The 20,715-nt window shown below is 50.5% G+C and overlaps 1 protein-coding gene across 3 annotated transcripts in view; it reads right to left on the bottom strand.

Annotated features, from left to right (window-relative positions):
- Nucleotides 1–20,715, bottom strand: part of SCUBE3 (signal peptide, CUB domain and EGF like domain containing 3) — a 115,746-nt gene that overhangs the window by 64,362 nt on the left and 30,669 nt on the right. For all 3 annotated transcript variants that reach the window (XM_025206047.1, XM_025206049.1, XM_025206048.1), the window contains 2 exons: nt 7,292–7,414; nt 3,948–4,073 (listed from right to left, as the gene is read on the bottom strand). In XM_025206047.1, coding sequence (XP_025061832.1) covers nt 3,948–4,073; nt 7,292–7,414 — 249 coding nt within the window. The remainder of the gene's footprint in view (nt 1–3,947; nt 4,074–7,291; nt 7,415–20,715) is intronic.

Genomic DNA, 20,715 nt, shown 5'->3' with positions numbered 1-20,715 from the left:
AAAAGCTCATTAATGACCTCTCTGCAGACACTAATTAGAGTGAAATCAGTGCAGGGCCATTTCTGCGCTTTCCACATCAACCTGAAGCAAGGATGGCTGCAAATCCCACATGCCCATGGCTTCTTGGCTACCCTTCTGGGCATCAATCTCCCTTCTCCCTCTGGCAACACCCTATACAGAGGGTGCCAGTGGAAGGAGAGAGTCAGTGACGCCGCAGCAGGGCAGGTGGCCAGGCTTGCTCAGCGCTGTGAAGACAGAGCTTGACAATGGTTTGGATCAGCTGCGGCCGGATGGAATCTGGGGGTGGGATGCGCGGCCTCTTTGCAAGCCGATGCAGGGTTTGTTTTGGACCGGGAATTATTTACCCATCCTGGTTGCTGGTTAACATCCCTGCCGTCCTTGCTATTAACTCATCTATTTTGGCAGGTGCAAGGCTGACCTCAAGCCTGACTGGGCAGCTGGGACTCCTGCATCCGACGCAGGCTGGTGCTTCCTTGGCTAGCAGGGCATGCAGGGGAAGAGCAGAGATCACGCATGGGTCTCAGCAGTGGCAGGGCCTGGGTGACGGCGGGTCTCCCAGGAGCAGGGCTGGCCATCGGATTCTATTCCCAGCTCTGCCCATCGCTCGCTGCAAAGCCAAGAGCAAACTGCTTCACTTCCTCATGCCCCGGTTTCTCCATCTGCACAAGCACAGCCAGCTGCAGAGAAGGCCCCTTTCAGGACTGATCCGGCTAACGGTTGTATGGGGTACAACTGCCTCATCCAACACAGTGTATTGACACCTGCCTTGCTCATCACGTACCCTCTGCAGCTCTGAGACACCCAGGAGCAGGTTACTACTAGGTGAATACACCAGGGTAGCTGGCTTGTGCACCTACTTACCCCAAAGCCCTGTGCCCCAGTTCCCACGGCCCGACTGGGAATTCCAGGCTGGGCTGGAGCCTCTGGGAAGTGAAGCGCTGCTCTCCAGGCACGTAGAATCGCACTGCCTTCCTCACACCCTTAACGATGCTGCCACAGAATTGAGGAGCAGCCCTGGGACTCCGCCACTACCTACCTGGGCAGTAACAACCCCAGGCCCAAGCAGTGCGGCTATACAGCTGCTGCCAGGGCTGAGCCCCAGCACTGCGGCGCTCACTGATCCTGCCATGGGGATGAGATCTGGGGCCAGCTGCCTCCCCTGTCAGCAATTTTCCCTAATAACATGTTTGAAATATGTAACTGGGAGATTACGATCTTTCAGCACGAGGTCCCGGGGCAGTGGTGGGGAGAGGGAGTCAGCATTTCACTGACGATATGTCAGTGTTTAAACAACTCTGAAAATTCCCAGCTGCTGCTGCTGTTAGTACTTTGCAGACGCAACAAAAACAGTGTCTAAAAAAAATTGTCCCCGAGATACATTTTTGCATCGGTTTGTACCATGCTGGGTTTTGCAGTGTGGAGGGTGGGCAGACGTTGGAAGATCATGGGAGCTGCCGCGCAGCAGGTTTGTGCCAGGGATCAGGGCACAGTGGGCTAAAAGATGGGAAAAAACAAAGGAGCTCTTGCGGACAGGGGTGAATTGGGTAGCAGAGTGCAATGCTGCAGGGGAAGTCTGGGCCAGGGAGAGGGCCACACTGGAGAAACGGGAAGCAAAGCAAGTCCCAGGATAAATCTGAGCAGGTGAGATGGAGCAGGAGGGAAGCAAAGCACAGGGGCGCCCTGAGGAGCAAGAGAGGTGGGAAGCACCGAACATAAGGACGACTGTTGGACAGGGGTAAGCAGTATCACTGCACTCTCTGCACCCACTACCCTCACTCTTGATTCTCTGCTTTTCCCAAAGTGTTTCTTCCTCTTGGCCATCTCTCTTGGGAGCTCCAAGATTCACTCCCCGCCAGAGTCGCTCAGTGAGACGCCCCAGCAATTTCTGGCTGGTGGTGTCTGTGGGCTCGCTGGGACTTGTTGATGACGAGCAACATGTCTAGGAATGCTGCTCCCCAGGGCACTAAGAAAAGCCCGCGACAGACTCCCCTCCCTTGCTTGTTGGAGCAGGAGCTGGGCATGAGAAAGGCTGTCCGCTAGAGCCTGGTGCCTGGCTGTGAAACAGGACTGCTCAAGGCACTGATGCAGAAGCACTGGCAGAGGGATCCATGATCTGTCAAGCCCCACTCTCCTGATTGCTCTCCCTGGCTTGGCATCCAAGAGCACGACATGGAAGCAGTGCGTGCAGGAAAAGTTTCAGGTGGGTACCATCCCTCACCTGCTCCCTGATGCAGCTTTGGGAGGCAAATCTACAAGAGGGTCTCAGACACTGCACAGTTTTTACCCCAACCAGGATTCGTGTCAAGGAGCTGGGGATAAATTGGTTCAATTCCACTGACTGCCGTGGGGATCATGCTGGACAGAGCAGAACTCAGGGTGGCAGGGGGCGTCAGGTTAATTTATTAGGCCTAACATTCACCTTCTTAGGTGATGGCAGAAGAAAGAGATTTGTGTCTTATAGCTTTCCCACTGCTTAGACGTGTGGGTCCTGAACACCCCTTGGGTTATCAATTTCTCTCACTGGGCTGAAAGGCTGACAGTAAAAAACCAGCTCACCTTCTTGCAACACAACAGGCTCCATGTGCTATCACTGCTTGGGTCTTATTGGCTGGTCTTAGCTCCTCCCAACAGGTGGAGCCAAAAAACTCCACCTCTTCAAAGGTACAGCCCCCGCATTTGGGGAAAAGCACGGCCATTTAGTATAATTTCATATTTCTACCGACATATCAGCTAACAGCCATGACCAAGATGGGTCTCGCTGTGCTAGGCGCTGACCAACATATAATAACTAGTCCATGCATACAACACCAGCTGCTGGCTTGTCTAAGAGGCTCACCAGCTGGAAGCCCATACTGGCTCTTACTTTATCTTTCCCGAAACCAGTCACACCTTGTTTCCCACTAAGACAGAGGAGTCAGGAGGTGGAGATCTGTAAGGATCTGTTTGAATGCAGACTTAACAACAGCAAAGGCTCTTTGTGATAAATTCTCTGGTGAAGAAACCCGGCAGCTCTGAGAAAGGGTGGGCCTTGGACTCCAATAGCTGGACTGGCCACTCAGAAAAGCTTGCATTCCTCTCCGGGACACAGAAGCAATAAACACAACAGTAAGACCTCACAGCTGGAGCATTTGTGCAATGGCATACAGCGTGTCAGGAGGCACGGGAGAGCAGAGAGAACATGGATCACCCCACAGCTCTAAGCTACTCCTCCCTTCCCTTCTGGACCCACGTGGGACTGGATACTGAAGGTGGGGGAAGTCCACCAGGGTGGTTCAGAGGCAGGCTGCTCTGGTACAGGCTTTTCAGCTGTGAAAATCCAGTTGGTGCATCTGACTCAAAATGCAGGGTTAGATCACTGAGCCCAACAATTACGGGCCTGACCCTCAGAAGGGCTGGATGCACTCCCAACTGGGAGCGAAGGACCCAGCAACGCACAGAAAGCAGTCACCTTTTTACAGGTTCAGACCCTGCAAAAGCAACACCCCCACAAGATGCACATTGCCAGCCATCCTTTTCTCAGCTATTACTTCAGGCTGTCTACAGACTCAGGATGACACCCTGCTGGCAGTCAGATTTACAAAGTTTTCTCTCTAACTCTGAAAGCTGAAAACGCCCTGTTCTGAAATGGAACCTGAGCCACCACAGCACAGCGCTGTCCCTATATTGGGTGCCATATAGGGAGATTGTGCCGCTGTCATCAAACTAATAGAGCTGGTCCTACAGCTCAGGTAGCAGAGACTAATGCTTTTTGATCCCAGGTTCAGCTCCTGCTGACCACCAGCTCTGGTATATTGTTGCACCAACCCAAGGCAGGACTCTGCAGCATTTCTGTAGTAGGGGAAATCGGTTCTAAAGCCCATGGTTGCAGAATCATGGTGCACACAGGGCCCCATCTAAACCCACCAAACAGCTTGCCGAGGCCTTACCCAGGCAGTTATGTCCATCTTGGGCCAGGCGGAAGCCATCGTAGCAGGTGCAGCGGTAATTCCCTGGGATGTTGACACATTCATGGACACAGCCGGCGTTATCATCCCGCTCGCACTCGTCAACATCTGCAAAAATAGAAGAGAAGGAGGGAGAGCGATGAAACATGACTTCATCCCAAGGCCCAGCTACAAGCTTTGCAGGCTGGGAAGGGGCCACTGTGATTTGTGAACATATGTGATATTCTTGATTGTGAGACTGCATACAGCCCATACAGACTGACAGCTGCACCCTGTAATCTCTGGTATCCCAGTGTGAGCCATTCCACCCACTACATTTTGGTGCTGCTCATATCCAGCTATTCCCTGGCTTTCTTATCATGTCACTGTGACCAGTATGGAGGAAAGAACCACTGCAACCAAAACAACCTGCCCACCACTGAAGCAACTCCTGTGGCTATTTCACCCATAGTCTCCAGGGATAACAGCTGGGGGACTGGAATAGACTCAGTAGCCCAGCTCCAACCTTAGCAAACCTAGATGTATGGGGAAAGAGAGGCTGCTCCAGAGGAGCGCCATTCCAAGGTGCTCATGGAATGAAGACGCTTCTCAACTTCCTTCCCACTGCTTCCCTTCCCTTGGGTAGGGGCATCAAGGCAAAGCAAAAGTACCAGAAGCAATTAAAATGACAACAATGATCAAATGTTTGGGCCAAGTCCATCATTTACCTATACCCCATGCAACCCCAATGGGGTTTTTAACTCAGGGTGCATGCCCTGCCCCCCATGTAATCAAACCCAAATCATTACCTCGGCTACCAGCATCACTGTGGGGGATTACTGAACCCAGGTTTAACTTCTCACCAGCAATGCTTTCTGGGTTCTTTTGCATATCACAACAGCTGGGACAACAAACGTCACTTATGGTTTTATTTTCTGTTCGCAGCCCATTTCACTCTCTTGGTGTGGAATCATAAAAATGCTGGGCTAGGAAGGACTTCAGGAGGTCATCTACTCCAGCCCCCTGTCAAGGGAGGATCATGCATGTCTAAACCATCCTAGACAAGTATTTGTATGCATCTCTGTTCAAAGACTGGTACAGGGATTACCAGACTGGAATAGACCCCAGACCAGTATCTGGGCTCTGACAGTGGCTAATATCAGATGCTTCAGAGAGAGATGCAAGAATCCCATGACAGGCAGAAGTTGAATGATTCACGCCATCCTGAAGGTCTAACCTTGGTCTCTGTTTCACAGAAATGAACTCGAGCCCTGAACCATGAGCTTCATTTCCCTTCCAAAAGGTGCGGCCCTTCATTCTGACCCAGGACGTTCTTGATGTCCGTATAAATGCACACTTTCTTTTGGACTCTGATTAAATTCTTGTCCTTAGTCTGAAGCCTGTGCTTGGGTTCATGGCATTGCAGGGGTATGTTTGTCTTTAAGAACTGGTTTTCACCAATTTCTGGTTGCTGCTGTTGAACTTTACAGCGATGTTCCCATTCCTATTCAACTGCGTGGAACTCTCTCTTCCGCCCCTAGCAAATCAAGACTTTGGACCTCAAACTAATTGGCTGTCATCCCTCTAATCTCTTTGTTTGTTTCCCTGCTATTCACCATGTCAGTGGAAGCTGAGATACTCCAGGAACAGGGGCTTTCGATACCCTGAATGCCCATTTTACCTCATTGTTAATGCCCATTAACAAAGTCCAGAAGCTCTGCAGATGCAGTCCTAGTGTGAAAGGAATGGGAGTCAGACTCAAAAAGAAAGCATAAAGGCAGGCAACACAATGGGAGTACAGGAGCCAGCTGCACACAATAGTTCCCAGTGCCAGTCCATGCCTTCTAATGTCCAGTACTAGATTGTCCTGAGGCCCATATCTCTGCTTGTGGTAGCTACTTTGTATTGAAAATGCTACTACAACAGCTGCAAATAAGATGCAATTTAATGGGGCCTTTCATCTTTGGTAGAGAGGGGGTGCTGAGGTTAAAACACTGTGTTGAAACTCAAAAAGATGCAGGTTCAGTTCCTGGCACTGCCACAGACTCCACGTACGATTGTGGACAAATCGCTCAGTCTTTCAATGCCTGAGTTGCCCAATCTGCAAAATGGTGATAGCAATACTTCTGCTCTCATATTTGGACAGTAAGTTCTTGGGGGCAGAGACTCTCTCTTACGTGTAGTTACAGCATCAAACCCATGGGGCTTTATCTGGCACTGTCACATGCACTAACCCTTCTCTGAACAAGGCACAGCAGGAACTTCAATCTAGGACTACAGTAGTGCTGGCCCTAACCACCAAGATACTGCTATTCTGATGTCCCTCTCAGCTCCGTGATGAAGTTTTGGGTCAAAGAGAGGAAAAACCTCCCAATGAAACCTTCATCAAACCTGCATCTTCCTATAGAGAGTTCTAGTATCAACAAAAAAATCTGGAGCTGCTAGAGCTGCAGTACCAAGTCCTCAATGAGCTGGGACCGTTCAGCTGGCACCCTACACATTTACTGGTGCTCTGCATCTCCATTCAGGCACTTGGGGATACCCAATGGAGGAGAGGGGTGAGGGATTGGAGCAGGCGAGGCAGAGGTCTGAGCTGGTATTTGATTTTGCTTCTCAGTTTCACTCCAGCAGATTCTCATGGTCTGGCCTACAGATACACCTCTGGGTTGCAAACAGGGCAGGAAAATGCTGATTTGTTTAAAACAAAACCCAGCTGATTCTGCTGGAATCTAAACAGAAGCAATCTCTGGAGCAGGGCTGATCTGAAAGTATGGGGAGGGGCCGTGATGACGGATGCTTTGTTTTTCCAAATGGTCCATTTAGGGTTAGACGCAACCCTTCAATTAGAAATAGAAATCAACCTTCTCCTGGCACCACTGCTGTCCTGAGCTTGACCCTGTGCTGGCAAAAACGGATGCCAGAAGGAGCACAGTAACAAAGTGGTTAAAGCATCTTGCTATGCCTCTGGAGGTGTGAGTTCAAGCTCTGTTTTGGACATGCACCAAAGGCTGCTCCCAGCTGTCAAAGACTGCCAAGTCATTTGGGCTATGGGGTCAAAGGCGGCGGGACAGGATACTGGTTAGTTCATTGGCTCGCAGGCTGTTGGCTAGAGGAACTAATATGTCTTGCCCATACAAGCCCACTGGGCTGTTAAGCTTAGGCAGACCACATTTGCTTACACCCCGCAGGAGCACAGTAAACAGCATAGGCTGGGCTGGGACTAAAGCATCACGCCCCTATTGCACAGTGAAACCTGCACTAACACAGCCCCATCTCCCAGTGATTCCTGAGACTCTGCCACTACCACCACGCTGCAGTGGAAGGGCTGAGGCAGCTGGGCTCCTTACCTTTGCAGTGCTTCCCATCCCCGGAGAAGCCAGACTTGCAGATGCACTTGTAGGACCGGGGGGTGTTCTGACAGATGGCATCAATGTGGCAATTGTCGGTTCCCTCAATACATTCATCGACATCTGTGGAGGAGGAGGAGGAGATGAAGTAACACTGCAAATACCCGCGCCCGCTTGAGATGCGCCAACCTTGCCCCCGTGTTGCTCCTGATGTTGCTCCACATGAGGTCGGGGTGAAAGATCAGCATAGGAAGCTGAAATAGTCCACACAGCAATGGGCCAGCAGTAGAGCCAGTCTGCTATGCTTGCTGGCCTAAAGATGATCCAGGCGCCTCAACTGAACCCCAGAGAGGGGCTCCTCCCAGGGTGAGAATTCAGTCTCCGGACCTCTCAGTCCTTGAGCCCTTGCTAAGGTTGTCAACCATTACTAGCCAGATCCAGCTGACAGTCATCCGTGGAAAGACTCCCACTGACTTCAACAGGAGCTGGATTAAGCCTAATCAGAAGAGAGGTGACCACACTTCTGCCACGGGCTGTCAGGGGGCTCAGTAAAGGAACCACTGGGGGAAGTGTCTGCCTTGTGCTTTGCGGGCAATCAGACACACCATCTCAGTAGCCCCTTCTGGCCCTGAAAATGTAGGGATCTGTGAAACAAGGAAGTGCTAGCATTTAGGGGCTTCATGCATCAGGGTATTCACCAACCTCACAGGAAAGGGATTAGGAAGAAATGTTCCCAAATTACCCCATAACCACAGGGTCTGTAGCACCTCCCTTTGATGCAGTTGGGGCTGGCTGCTATTGCAGAGAGCGTGCCAGAGTGCATCCATGCCACGTCTGGCCCAGCATGGCCCTGTCTGTGCCTTTCAAGACCTGGACTGGGAACTCATGGCACAACTCACCGCATGAGTATACATGCGATGGTAACAACATCTAGATGCCACTGGCTCAGGTTGGATTCAAACCAGCCAGCCTGAGGTGAAGGCTCCGGCTCCAATTAGCAGTTGCCAGAGCCAACCTAATAATCATCATGGTTTTCTATTCTTAGGCAGACAGCTGAAAAATGTAATGAAGGAATGCGAATGAATTAGCTGGGACCGTGTCAAATAAACTTGGGAGCAGGGAGTGGGAAATAGAAGGGCTAAATGGGAAAAAATATGAAGACCTCCTCCATAGCACAGCCACAAAGCACCCCGCCCCCAGCAGCTCCCCAGCTGGCTACCCCAGCCCCTAGGGCTAGTGAATAGACAACGACCCACCAGGCCTCTCATCAGCACTACTCAGTCTGACCCTTCCCGTCCCAATGGAGCATCAAGCTGACCCTCGTGTCTGAGCAGCTCCCAGCCACCCGAGCATTTTATCCTCATGATGCTCCGGGGGAAAGGGCAGTGCTGTGCCCATGCTACCCAGGGCTGAACCGTGGTCTCCTCCTTGGTGCAGTGCTTTAATCACAAGAGCTTCCTTTCCACCTCTAATTCCAAAACCTCCTCTCGCCTCCCACACCCCCATTCTCTCCCTCCTCTACCCACTCCCCGAGTCTCCCCTTCCATCCCATCTCAGCCTAACACCCCGTCTCCACCCTCCTTCTTGCACTAGTCACTCGGCTAGTGCTGAAATTCAGCACTAGTCACTCAGCTAGCGGGCTGTCTACCTAATGGACGGGGCAAGTGCCAAGGAAGGAGGGATAGGCCTGGCTTGCACACCATGGCTCCACGGGTGCACAGCTTGCTGGCTGCAGAGGCCTGACACAACAGGAGGCAGAGGTGCTGGAGGTTTTAATGGAAGTAGCCATCAGATGGCTATTGACTGCACTGGACTGAAGTTTATAAGCATCAGCTATTCACCTGGCTCTCTCCCCCCTGGCTTTGCTATCTGGTCCCTTAGTGACTAGCGGAGCCCTCATGAACTGCAGCGGGCACATTTGTGCCTGTTAATGGCTCGCTCAGGAAGATATTTAATGCACCTGGAAAGGCATCTTTTTCTTTGTAGAGGGGGAAAGTAGCTTGGCTGGCTCTCCAGCGCTGCCAGTGGCTGAGGGTTACACAGCCTCTCCCCACAAAGCAGCGAGCAAGCTGTCGCTGGAGTCATTATGAATGGGCTGCTTTTGCTATCTGCCCAGGGTGGTCCCATCACTTGTTCCCATAAGAGAGAAAAGAACAAGAGTGGTAAGTGGAACGATATGAGCTTTTAAAAGGGTTGTGATGGCTGCACAGCCCCTGAAAGGGGTGCTAGTCAATGGAAGTATCTTTCCCTTTTATACACAAGCCAGAGGAATGCTCTGCCACAGACTCCCTGTGTGACCTTGGGCACGTTGCTTTACCTCTCTGTGCCTCAGTCCCTTGTCTGTGCAATGGGGATAACAGCCCTTCCCTTCCTCTCCTCATTAGTACTTGAGGAGCCCAAATTTTACAGTGTTGGTGACTATAAGATATGGGGCAAGGGGGAGGCAGGAACAGTAAATCAGGTCTTTGCCACAGCAGAACACCAACTAGTGAGCACACAAGACACAAGCCAGCCCCCGAGTCCTCACCCTGGGGTTTGCAATCACTCTGTCCTTCCCACACCACTGCAAAGGAAGAGAGATCCCAAGCAGGAGAACAGCTCTCAACCACTGACCCCGTAGTCTGCCCTGCTGGCATGAAGGGACAGGCACCTTGCCACTGCCTCAGTGGGGGAATCTTTCACAGGCCTGGCAGACCTTTGCTGTCGGGATTGCTAAAGGGTTGTGCAAAGCCACCCGAGTCGGAGAAGCCAGCGTCTCAAGCAGGACCATGATCAACGGGCATCATCGCAAGCATGGAGGTCATGGACCCTGTTACTATCCCACGCTGCCTGTTCTGCTCACTCTTGCGGGGAGATGCGAGTGGCTGGGACTGGGAGGTTTTCGGCTGCACCAGGGAGGCGGCACGTGCCTGTGTTTTATGTAAATATTTACACAATGCATTCATATTTGTTATCTGACATTAGCCATGGCCAGGAGCCACTGCTGCATCCCCTGGGTCGTTAATCACGCATGCGAATCTGACCCAATGCACTGGAGACAAGACAACATTTACAGTGTGGGGTGGGGGGGACTGGATCCAGCTTTCTGCGGGGAGAGTCACTTCCTGGTGGGGTGGAAAAAAAAAACGCTCTCGGTGCAATGGTGGGACTAGATGGTCGGGCTGGAATCGGCCTCTACCTGCGCTGGTTCAGTTCCCCAGCAGAGGGACTGGAACGGTGTCGGGAGCTCTGTTAAACCCTTCCTGGCTCACAGCCCCTAGGTCCACAAAGTGCACCGGCTGCAAAGGCACCCTCTGTGCCAAAGCTTTCCTTGCTGGTAGCTGCCCATGCCAGAGCCAGTCTGTTACCCCATAACTCAGCAATCTGAAGCCATTTCCATTCACTCATATGTGAGTGTATATGTGTCCCCCCCCATCCTTGTTTTAGTGATCTGCTGCAGCGTAAAGCATCTGTATATGGTGAAGTCTGCCTAGATCCCCCAGAGATACTTTCTGGTTCCTTTTCTGAGGCTGGGATCAATTCAATGCTGGCTTCTCCGCTCTGCTGTCCCCCCCAGCATCCTTCCTACCCGTTCCCATGTCAGCAATAGGGTTGCCAACCCTCCCACGTTGGCTGGGAGTCTACCGGAACTGGCATCAATCTCCCGGTGACTACTGAAAGCAAAATGGATATTGTGAACAGGTTGAACAGTACAATTAGTGACATAATGTCATGAAAAAAAATCTCCCGGAATAGCTTCAGTCACAGTTGGTAACCATACGGGGTAAGGGCTAACCAATGGGCATCAGAGCAGCAGCCAGCTTCTCTCAATCATTACGTTTCTGGGAATGGGAGTGCCTCCTGGTCAAAAAATCTCCCCTCGCTACTCGAGTCCAACCCCAAATACCTGGGGTTTTTCCACCAGGTCTGGTCAACAAAGCAGTGAGGTCTGAACAAGAAAGAGCCAGCTCGGAAAAAAAAGGAATCCCTTAAACTTAGACACAGCTTAACTGCACCTGCAAGGAGACCATCAAACAGCAGACGAGGAAGATAAAGCTATACCCTGGGCTGGCTGCTGAACTGGCTGCAGGGGACGCTTCAAAGCAAGGCTCTGCGGAGATGGATGGGGAGGAAGACAGATTGCAATCTCAGCGATGCTGATGTGAGCGTGGGGCAATGCCAGGGGTTGAAATGTGCTTCATTCATGCACCAGCAGAGCCGAGTTCAGAAGCTGGTCCAAAGCTCAGTGCGGCCCAAAGGGGCCAGATAAGCTCCTTCCAAGCAGGCCCATGCCCTTTACTGTGTAAGAGGCTCTCCTTCCCCCTCGGTGTGCGCCCACGCACGCGCGTCCAGCACACACGCGACACACCTGCGTGAGCATCACTTTTAAAATTAAAAACGTGTGTCAATAAAAGGAGCGGAAAAGCCTGCGATAGCCCGCAAGAGTGTAAAGTTCACTCCTCCCTGAGTCATATTTCCCAGCTCTCGGGAATAGCTCCGAGGCTTCCACACAAGACCGTACAGAAAGCTCCCCAACCACATTTCCTAAAGGAGACTAGGGGTTCATAGCGAGCTTGCCACTGAACGGGACCAGCTCCAACCCCTCGGAGATACTGAGCCAGTAACCCAGGGCTGAGGCTGCGGTTGAGGGTTCCCAAGTTAAAGGCTAATGTTCACTGCAGGACACACCGAGCCCCCACCAACCTTTTCCTTCCTCTACAGCGTGGTTGCTGCTGCTGCTGCCCACCGCGCTCCGCAGACCTGACACTGCCCCTCGGGAGACTGGGGACCCCAGAGTCTTTTGGAAAGGATGGAGCTGCCTCTTAATGCAGACAATGGCGTCTTGTGCTCTGGAGAACCATGGCTGCGATCGGCTGCAAACACCCTCTCAGCCGGTACCACAGGGTTGGGAACCAGCTTGGTGCCTGCCACAAGGTGAAGGGGAGGATTCACAAGGCTGCAGCTAAAATGCTGCTCGTTCAAAGAGCTATTCAGTGCAGGAGGAAGCGCTGGAATTACCGTAACTTACCATTCGGCATAGCATCCAGCTGCAATTAGATGTTCAAAGGAAAATTCAACTCTACATAACCTTTTTCATCTCATTTCAAGGGAAGCTAAGAATAGCACAATTTAGCGCTTCAGACTCCACTGCCACAATACAGATGCTAATTGATTACGTCCTGGAGAAGCAAAGCAGCAGCAGCACTGGCTTGTGGAAGAGGAAACTGAGGCACAGAAATAAAAGGCTTGGATTTGCAGAAATGAGGAACACTTACAGTCTCACTGGATGTCAGCAGGAGCTGTAGGTGCGGGAACAGAGGCACACAGATCTCCTAATCCCATTTTCCTTTAAAGCATAAATCCATTTTGCACTTTATCCCTCTTTACCCTTCAGGCCAGAAAACCTGGAAGGTTAACATGAGGTTGCATAATCTATTTAAAAGTGCTCAGGTCAAAGCAGACAGGTTTCTTTGTGTAGCTGTGATCTCTTTTATTAGACCAACTTAAACAGTTGGAAAAGTTCTTCTTTGCAAGCTTTCGGGTACAAATGCCCTTCGTCAGCCTGCAGTTAAAGCAAGCTGCTGTTCCAAGGCAGCGGGCAACACCAATCCCCCAAAGACTTCTGTGAGATTTCTGCATGCTCAGCACTTCTAGAAACCAGACCCCTTCTAAGCACCCACGTATAGATTTAAGAGCCTCACTTTATAAGCACCGTTGCTAGAAGGTTTGCGCATAAGCAACTTGGAGAAGGTCATTGAGGAAGTCGGTGTCGTAAGTGGGTTTAGACTACAGGCGCCCCTTGAGCTGTCCTTGGATCCTTCCCCTCCTGCCTCGACAGCTCTCAGGTAGAAAACGTTTCTTTACCCACACTTCAGTTGCCGAAAATTTGAAATTTTCACAAACTGAATTCACTCGTTTGCTATTTATATTATTTGTGGTTCTCACCGTTGTTAGACTTGAGGGAGAAATGCCAACTCTTAGCTTGCATTCAGTTTTTGACTATGGAAATCAAATGGAGCAATTCGTCTGGGGCAAACAAAAGCCCACAACAGGTCAGCATGCTGTGGATGCTCTGGATTCCTATTTGAAATCTCTCAGTTTGTCTAGTGAATGGTGTCTGGGTGTTTGCACACCTAACACTGCTAAAACTGAGCAGCACCCCGCAGCAATCCTGGCTGAGTCACTGATTTATGCTCAGCTGGGACCTGGATGAATCCCATTCTGCTGTCCAGTTTTAATTCTAGCTTGCTCAGCACAGATGAAGGCAGACTGGATTGTCAAATCCAGCTCTTTCCTGTTGAATTTTTCATTGGAATTCTGTTCAAAAAGTTATCAAAATGTTTAATTTTTTTTGCAGAGGTGTAGGTTGTAGCCATGTTGGTCTAAGGACATAGGCAGACAAGGTTCACCCAAAGAACCTTGTCATTTTTTTGCAGGATTTTTTCAATGTCGTTCTTTAAAAGCAAAGATGTTTTACATTTCTCCTCCCCTGCCCCGCCCCGCTTTTTACCACCACTCTAACACCAAGAATAATGCCTATGGTTACACACAGAGTTTTCTATTTTCTTTTTCCATTCTGCTAACTTTTCAAAAATTCAAAAAAAAGTTGTATGATAGCAAAAGTATACATGAAAACTCTTCCAGATTTGCCATGTTGTAACTTTTTAAAAGTTGGAGAAGTTTTTAAAAAGTTGCAAAAAGGAAAAAGAAAAAAAAAACACAGGGGGGGAATGGGGAAAGACTCCAGAGACAATTCATAACATAGCAAACAATGGAGAGAAAAGGAAATCAAAGACATACCAAATCCCAAATTTCAGACCAACAAAATTGTGGAATAGTAAAATACTGAAGAGAGTGCTTTTATAAACTGCGATGAAATAAAACCTTCTCTTCCAAACAAAAAATTCAGTTCATTTCCTTTTGAAATTTTTCACTGAAAATAGCATGTACCCAGAGAAAAAAAAATGTTTTCAAGATGCAGCCCCCTCCATGTCTCTGTAGGAGAGTCTTTTTTTCAGTTAACAAATTTTGCGAGCTGTAGGCACAATATTGCTGTTTGCGTTTCCAATGCTTCAGACAGCAGGAAAGATTCAATTTTTAAACCATTTGAGCAGAATGTTTTTGAAAAAATCCTATTAACGTCCTGCTCCTGTTTGCTCTTGCAAACTCCTCTCTCTCACATGTAAGATGCAACTTGCTTTGCCGCTGTCCCTTTTATAAAACAAAGTCCTTTTATCCTCAGCTCTCAAATCCAGCCTCCAGCTTAGATTTTTCTGTCACTGCTTTCAGAGACTTGCCTGACATGGCTATTGCTGCGGCTGAGCAGCGGGCGTTTGTCTTTGGGGCCAGTCAAGTTGTCTGGTTTCACTTGGTCTTGCATGACCAAGAATGAGACAGCGCTGAAACGATCAGAAGTGGGTGTCTAGAACTGGGGCCCAGAGACACCTGGGTTGGATTTTCCAGTGGTGGCAGGTACCTACATACAACTCCTGATGACTTCAGCCGGAGCTGCAGGTGGCTCAAGGTCTGGTCCAAGTGTGCCAAAGCCCGAGGCACTAAGAATTAGCGGACATTCAGAAGGCCTGTTTCTTTGAATAGATGCGAGATCTTTTATTAGACCAACTGAGTAGTTGGAAAAATATTCTTAGCAAGCTTTTTTGCCGTTTGCAATGGACAGTCACAATACATCAGCCGTGACGCCAAGACAGAGACGATGCTGCAATGTTCCCGGAGCAGCTTTCTCTAGCAGCAACACACTCTTCTCCACAACCCCATCTTCAGAAACAGCCAAGCTCGTCAGACTAATTAGGTTTAATTAAAGTGCAGGGTACAGCAGCTGATACAAAGTTTCACCTTTCAACTGTTCCCTGGCAATTGCAGTGCACAGTGATTCACCTGCCAGCTGAACTCCCGGCTCCACCAGACATGTACCTTTTGCTTATTTGTACTGCAAACACACATGGACACCACCTCACCTCTCCTGGGGCTCTGGGCACGAAGAGATTGAAACTTCAATACAAAAATCTTTATGAGATTAAAAACCCAGCGCACACCCCACCCAACCACCCACACACAACCTTCTCAAGAGACCGAAGCAAAATCCCCACCCTGCCTGCAAGCTAAGAGAGAGATGCCTATCCTCAGCCCTCCCCAAACACCTGCTCGGCACAAGGGGTTTTGGAGAACACTCAAACAGTCAACACACTTGGCCTATTTTGGACCAAGTGTGGGGGATGACTTCCCAAGTCAAGGGGTCCCCATGGAAAAACATCCGGCCAGCAGTTCTCCCTGCATCTCAGCCAGATCCTCAATTTTTAACGCCCGTCTCCACCGAGCCCAGCAGCCGGTGGGGTCCAAGCCTGGTGTCATACTGGGAGGCAGAGAGAGTTTAAGGAAGTGTTTTGCACCTGGGGGAGTGGAGAAGTGATGAGGTCTCCTCCACTGGCCCCTTGAGTCAGGCACTAATGGCTATCCAGCCACAAAAGGTCCTGGGAAGCTGCGCCCGCAGCACACGGCTGGGGCCAGGGCCGCTTGAAAGTCAGTGGAATCATCTCTGCTGTTCAGGTCTTGAAGGGACAGCAGAGGAGAAGCAGAAGGGGGGAAAAAAATACAAGGGGAAGGCTGTGCTGCTCGCTGAAGGCACAGCAGCTCCTGCCTCGGAGCGCCGCGGGGGCTCTCTGCAGAAAAGCCGTGCCGTGGCTCTGGAGAGGCAGCGGCGGAGCAGAAAGAAAAACAAACACCACGGATGCGGGGTCCTGGAGCTAACATTCTCAAACTGCCGGGGCAAGAAGGAAAATAAATACAACGGGAAATGCCAGGCTAGCGGGGGCTTTGCAAGCTCCGGTCCTGAGCCACCATCTAGCCTCTGTCCCCCACTTAAGCCCACGGGGCTGTCAGGTGGGTGCTCTTGCATCCATAGGCCTCTAGCACAGCTGCCACAGCCTCTCCGTTCCCCTAAGTGGTCCCATGGCTACCCCCGGTCTCCGACTCCGCTCTCTTCCACCACTTTGCCTTGGTGATTCTTCTTCAGACTTTCCACCTGTCAATAATTCTCCCCTTCCTCATTGCCTCGCTCACATGTGCTTCATTCCAGGCATAGGAAGGAAGGGGAGTCCAGCGGGCCTGGACATAAGAGTTCACGGCTCAGCGGTCACCCGTGCGGACCTGTCACTTTGCACTGCTGACGGGTGCTCACCTGAGAGGCATGGGGACCTTGTTTCAATACCTGGATCCGTTACCCGGAAGTCTCACGCAGGGCCAGATTTCTAACAGCACCTAAAGACACACACATAGGTTCCTAGTGGGGTTTTCCAAAGCACCGCCTAACAGCCTCCTCCTGGTTAAGATGCAGGGCGCTGTTGCAATAGAAATAACTGTACAGCTTGGAGGAAAGGGGGGGATTTTAAACAAAGAAGAGCATTGCACATGTTCGCTATGAAACTATGGACCAAGCTCTCAAGGGAAGGGCTGGGAGACATGTCACCTGGGACATTTAGCACATGACTCAAGAAAGCCCTGGAGGACATCCTGTGGGTAAGTATCCTGCTTCAGCCTCCAGGGTGATAGGTAAGGAACAGCCAGAGACATTCCCATGCCAAAATAATTTTCTCTTCTCCCCATGCCCTCGCCCTGTGATGACAGCCCAAATGCAATGCAGCAGCCTTCTCGCAGAGGACCGAACGAATGCATGGTATGCTGACATTTCAGAGACGCATCCCAATACAATTTTCTATGCCTAAGCAGCTAATTAGACTTATTTACACCACGCACTGGTTCAGTTCGTCTTTTGTGCATCTCATGGCATCACAACCGGAGGGAAATCCAGCCTAGATGTATTCACCAAACCTTGGACCCCCCACTCGGGAGGAACCGCTTGCTTCTTGAGGTCCAGGAGAATTCTCTTAGGGGCTGGAAGCCCCCATTCAACAACAGCCCTGAGCACACGCTCAAGAACTGTCCCAATGACTACAAAGTTTTAGTCGCTAAGTACTGTACATACTGAAGCGCTTTCTGAATCAAGGCTTCAATCTCCCCAAACTCCTCTACTATTTCATCCTCACCTTCTTCTCCCTGCCCCAACACAGATGGATCATCACCTATCAAAGTGCCAGAGGAATTCAATTCCTGTTTCTTCACTCCTGGGCTGTATCCCATCCTGCTGCCCACCACCAAACCCTAACTGTGACATGGGTAAGTAAACCTTTGGCTCTTGGGATACGAGCAGTTCAATCTTCTGTGCGTCCAATAATACATAACCCAGACCTGGCTTGCAAGGGCCACCTCTACCAATTGTAGTAGGACTCCTAAGAGATGGGGTATAGCCCAACGCTGACACTGAGTATGTGACCGTAGGCCAGATTTTTGAGAGCCCAGCATCCAGCTTCTCCCACTGTTCTCAATGAGTAAAAGGTGGGAAATACCAACTCTAACTTTTAGGGGAATAAGACGACACCTTCACAAAGACCTAACATCCCAGAACTGCCTCCTGCTTCAATGGCCCACGACATCAACAGGACACCAGACTAGGGGGGACCTAACATCTGATTCAGGCTGACAACCTCACTGTCCTGACTTCTCCGGCTATGCTTAACGAGATGTGGCAGCTACTGAACACTTTGAAAATCTGGTCCACGCGCTTGTGGCTTGGTTGCCTCATCTGTGAAGTGGAATAATACTTACAGAGGGGCCCGAGAGGCTTAGGTTTAACCGTTAGCTTGCTGGGTGTTGGCATACCAAACTCCTTACAGATGTCTCCTCTGAGAGATGGCTGCTGTATTTGGGCTCTTAGCGCCAATGAATCAGAGCTGCTAGATGTGCTTGAAGCCTGCAGGCAGGATTGCTATAGATTTCAATAGGACAATTCATTGCAATGACCCTTACACTACATCACCCTTGACTGCAGGATCGGATGGGGGCATCAGGCAGTTCCCAGAGGAAGGGGGCAAGGGAGCGAGGTGCCCACGCAGATGTTAGAAGCCCCCTGCACAGAGCACGCTCTTCTGCAAACGGAGCTGGGACTGGCTACAACCGAACTGAAAAGAAGGGAGAAAGAAACCGTCCAGAGTACGCGGGCAGGGCAGACACTTGTGCCGGTGGCGCTCCTCATTCGAGAAGCCACCCAGAAGGATGCAAGGTCAGGACCACGGTCCCCGATTTGTACTTGTGGCAGGTGGGATTTTCCAAAGCTCTCACTGCTCCAACTAGAGCTTCTTCCCAGACTTGCCTAGCTAAGGTACTTGGAAAGCCCCTTGCTACCACAGCATCCGAGTCCTAAATAGGCTTGTACTGAACCAGCAAAGCAACCCCCTCTCCTCTTTGGACCATGGCAGTGCTTGTGGCTCCAATCCCAAAGCACGCCAGACATGCTGCTCACATGCCCAGCAAAAAGATCTCCCCTGCTACAGGTCTATATTTCTTAAAGCTGGATAGATTTCTTCCCCTCCTCCCCCCCCCCCAGTTGTCTTTGTTTAAAAAAGCACCACTATTTTTTTCTATCTGCAGGCTAAATGCCCAAATCAATTTGAGGCTAGGGGGGTGGACGGCGTGTCAGCAACCCCCCCCCACAAATCCTATAATTCTGTTCCGCCCCAAGCGCTTCAGATTTTTCTTCTAACTTAATTTTATTTTTTTTTAATTTGATATAAATACATATATTAAGAGCCTTTTTGTGTGTGGATGTGTGTGTAGCTGTTGGCAGCCTTGCCGAGTTTCCACTCGACTTTAATGCCAAATTAAAGCTTTATAACTTCAGTAGCTCTTTTTACCAGAGTATTAATAACCACCTCAGACACTGCGGTGCAGTTTATTAATCATTTGTTTGGCTCGCAGCTCGGCCGGAGAGCGGAGGAGCTCGCAAGGGCAATTTGCATTGCACTTAAAAAGTCTGGTTACAGGACAACGCAGTTTCATCTGGATGACGATAAAAACCTCAATCAGGTATGTGCATTTGTACACCCCCCCGCCACCTTCTCCAGGGACGGGTGTCGCAGGTTTGGACAATGGTGCAAACGCCTCTCCAAGGAAGGTGGCTGCCCGGGGTAGAGGAACAGACAATCATTTTAGTACAAGCTGTTTATCGGGTGTCCCTGACACTTGCCCCTTCTCCTTACAGCTTTGTAGAGGGGGTAGCAAGTTAGGCAAGAGGGGCAGATGCATGCACAGGCAATGTATGGGGGTAGTCAAAGATCTGGAAACAGTGTCAGGGCTTGGGGCTTTTCACTGGATGCATGTGGCAGCCCAAATAGCTCAGGGCCAGATGTTTGAGTGCAAAGCACCCAACGGTCTGAGCAGTTCTGATAATCTGGTGGGTGTGGCGGGCATTTGCACTGATTGCCAATGGATAAGTACAAATGCCAGCAGCCTTCTGTGCGCACTCCTGTGCTTTTAGGCACCCTCACCACGGCAGCCAAGATGTGGGTACCATCCACTTTTCCAAGCCAGGGAAAAAAAAAAATCGAATGCAGCGGGAGAGACGAAGAGTGATTTGCCCAAGGCCATGAAGTGAATCAGTAGCACAGCCAAAAAACCAGAACCCAGGAGTTCTGAATTCCAGTCCTGGGCTATGCCCACAAGAAGGCTTTGCTACATTGCCGAGAGAGGATGGAGTCACTTTGACAGTCTTCATGTTGCCGTTTAGGCCAAGATTCACAAACCTGCCTGATTTGGACGCCCAGTTCCCACTAAAATGTACAAGGCTGTGAAAATCTCAGCCACAACCTTTGAAGGTGAAATCCTTGGGCGTGCTCCTGGAAGAAGGGAGAGGCATTGGACCCCCCCAGTGTCCTTTCCCTCACGTTGGCTTAAAAAGAGTCCCTTGAACATCACTGGCATGCAACAGGAACAACCAGTTGGACCACGCAGCATCTCCCAGCAGGGTGGAGGACCCCTACCTGTACCTCTACCAACAGGACCACTAAAGCAGTGACAGCACATGCCCGCACTTGCCTGTTGGCACGCATGCTCCTCTCTTTCCCAAGCTCCCTCCATCACCGCATGGGTCCTACCACCAAAGGGAAGACACCTTCCTAAGGTTTCCCCTGCCAGTCTCAGTGAGGTACCAACCTTTTCAGTCTATTTAGGGTTCAAGGAGCCACTGACTGCAGTGCAGCCTTTATTATTATACTGTCTTAGTGCCTCACAATCCACAGCATACTTTGTCCTGCCACCCTGCTTGCCTTCAAATCCTCAAGTAGGATTTGAACCTATTACTGCAAGGCCAGTGTCCTAGCCCCTACCCACAGAGGTGGGTCATTTGGCCTGTGGGGTTTCTTTCTGGCTAGATGACCCACCTCTGGATACACCCCTGGGAGCGTCTTGCTGCAGCTCCTAGAGCTGCTGTGCCAGTGCCACCAGCACCAAGGGTTAACACCACCTTACCCACTGCCGAATTTCCATTTTTTGACCGCTGCTCAGCGCGCACATCAGCTGTGGGGTGTCAAGCAGCA

The sequence above is a fragment of the Alligator sinensis genome, unplaced genomic scaffold (assembly GCF_000455745.1).
Source record: "Alligator sinensis unplaced genomic scaffold, ASM45574v1 scaffold872_3, whole genome shotgun sequence".
NCBI classification, from domain to species: domain Eukaryota; kingdom Metazoa; phylum Chordata; order Crocodylia; family Alligatoridae; genus Alligator; species Alligator sinensis.
Note: the sequence above shows the minus strand (reverse complement) of the source record. Positions and strands in the feature narration are given on the sequence as shown.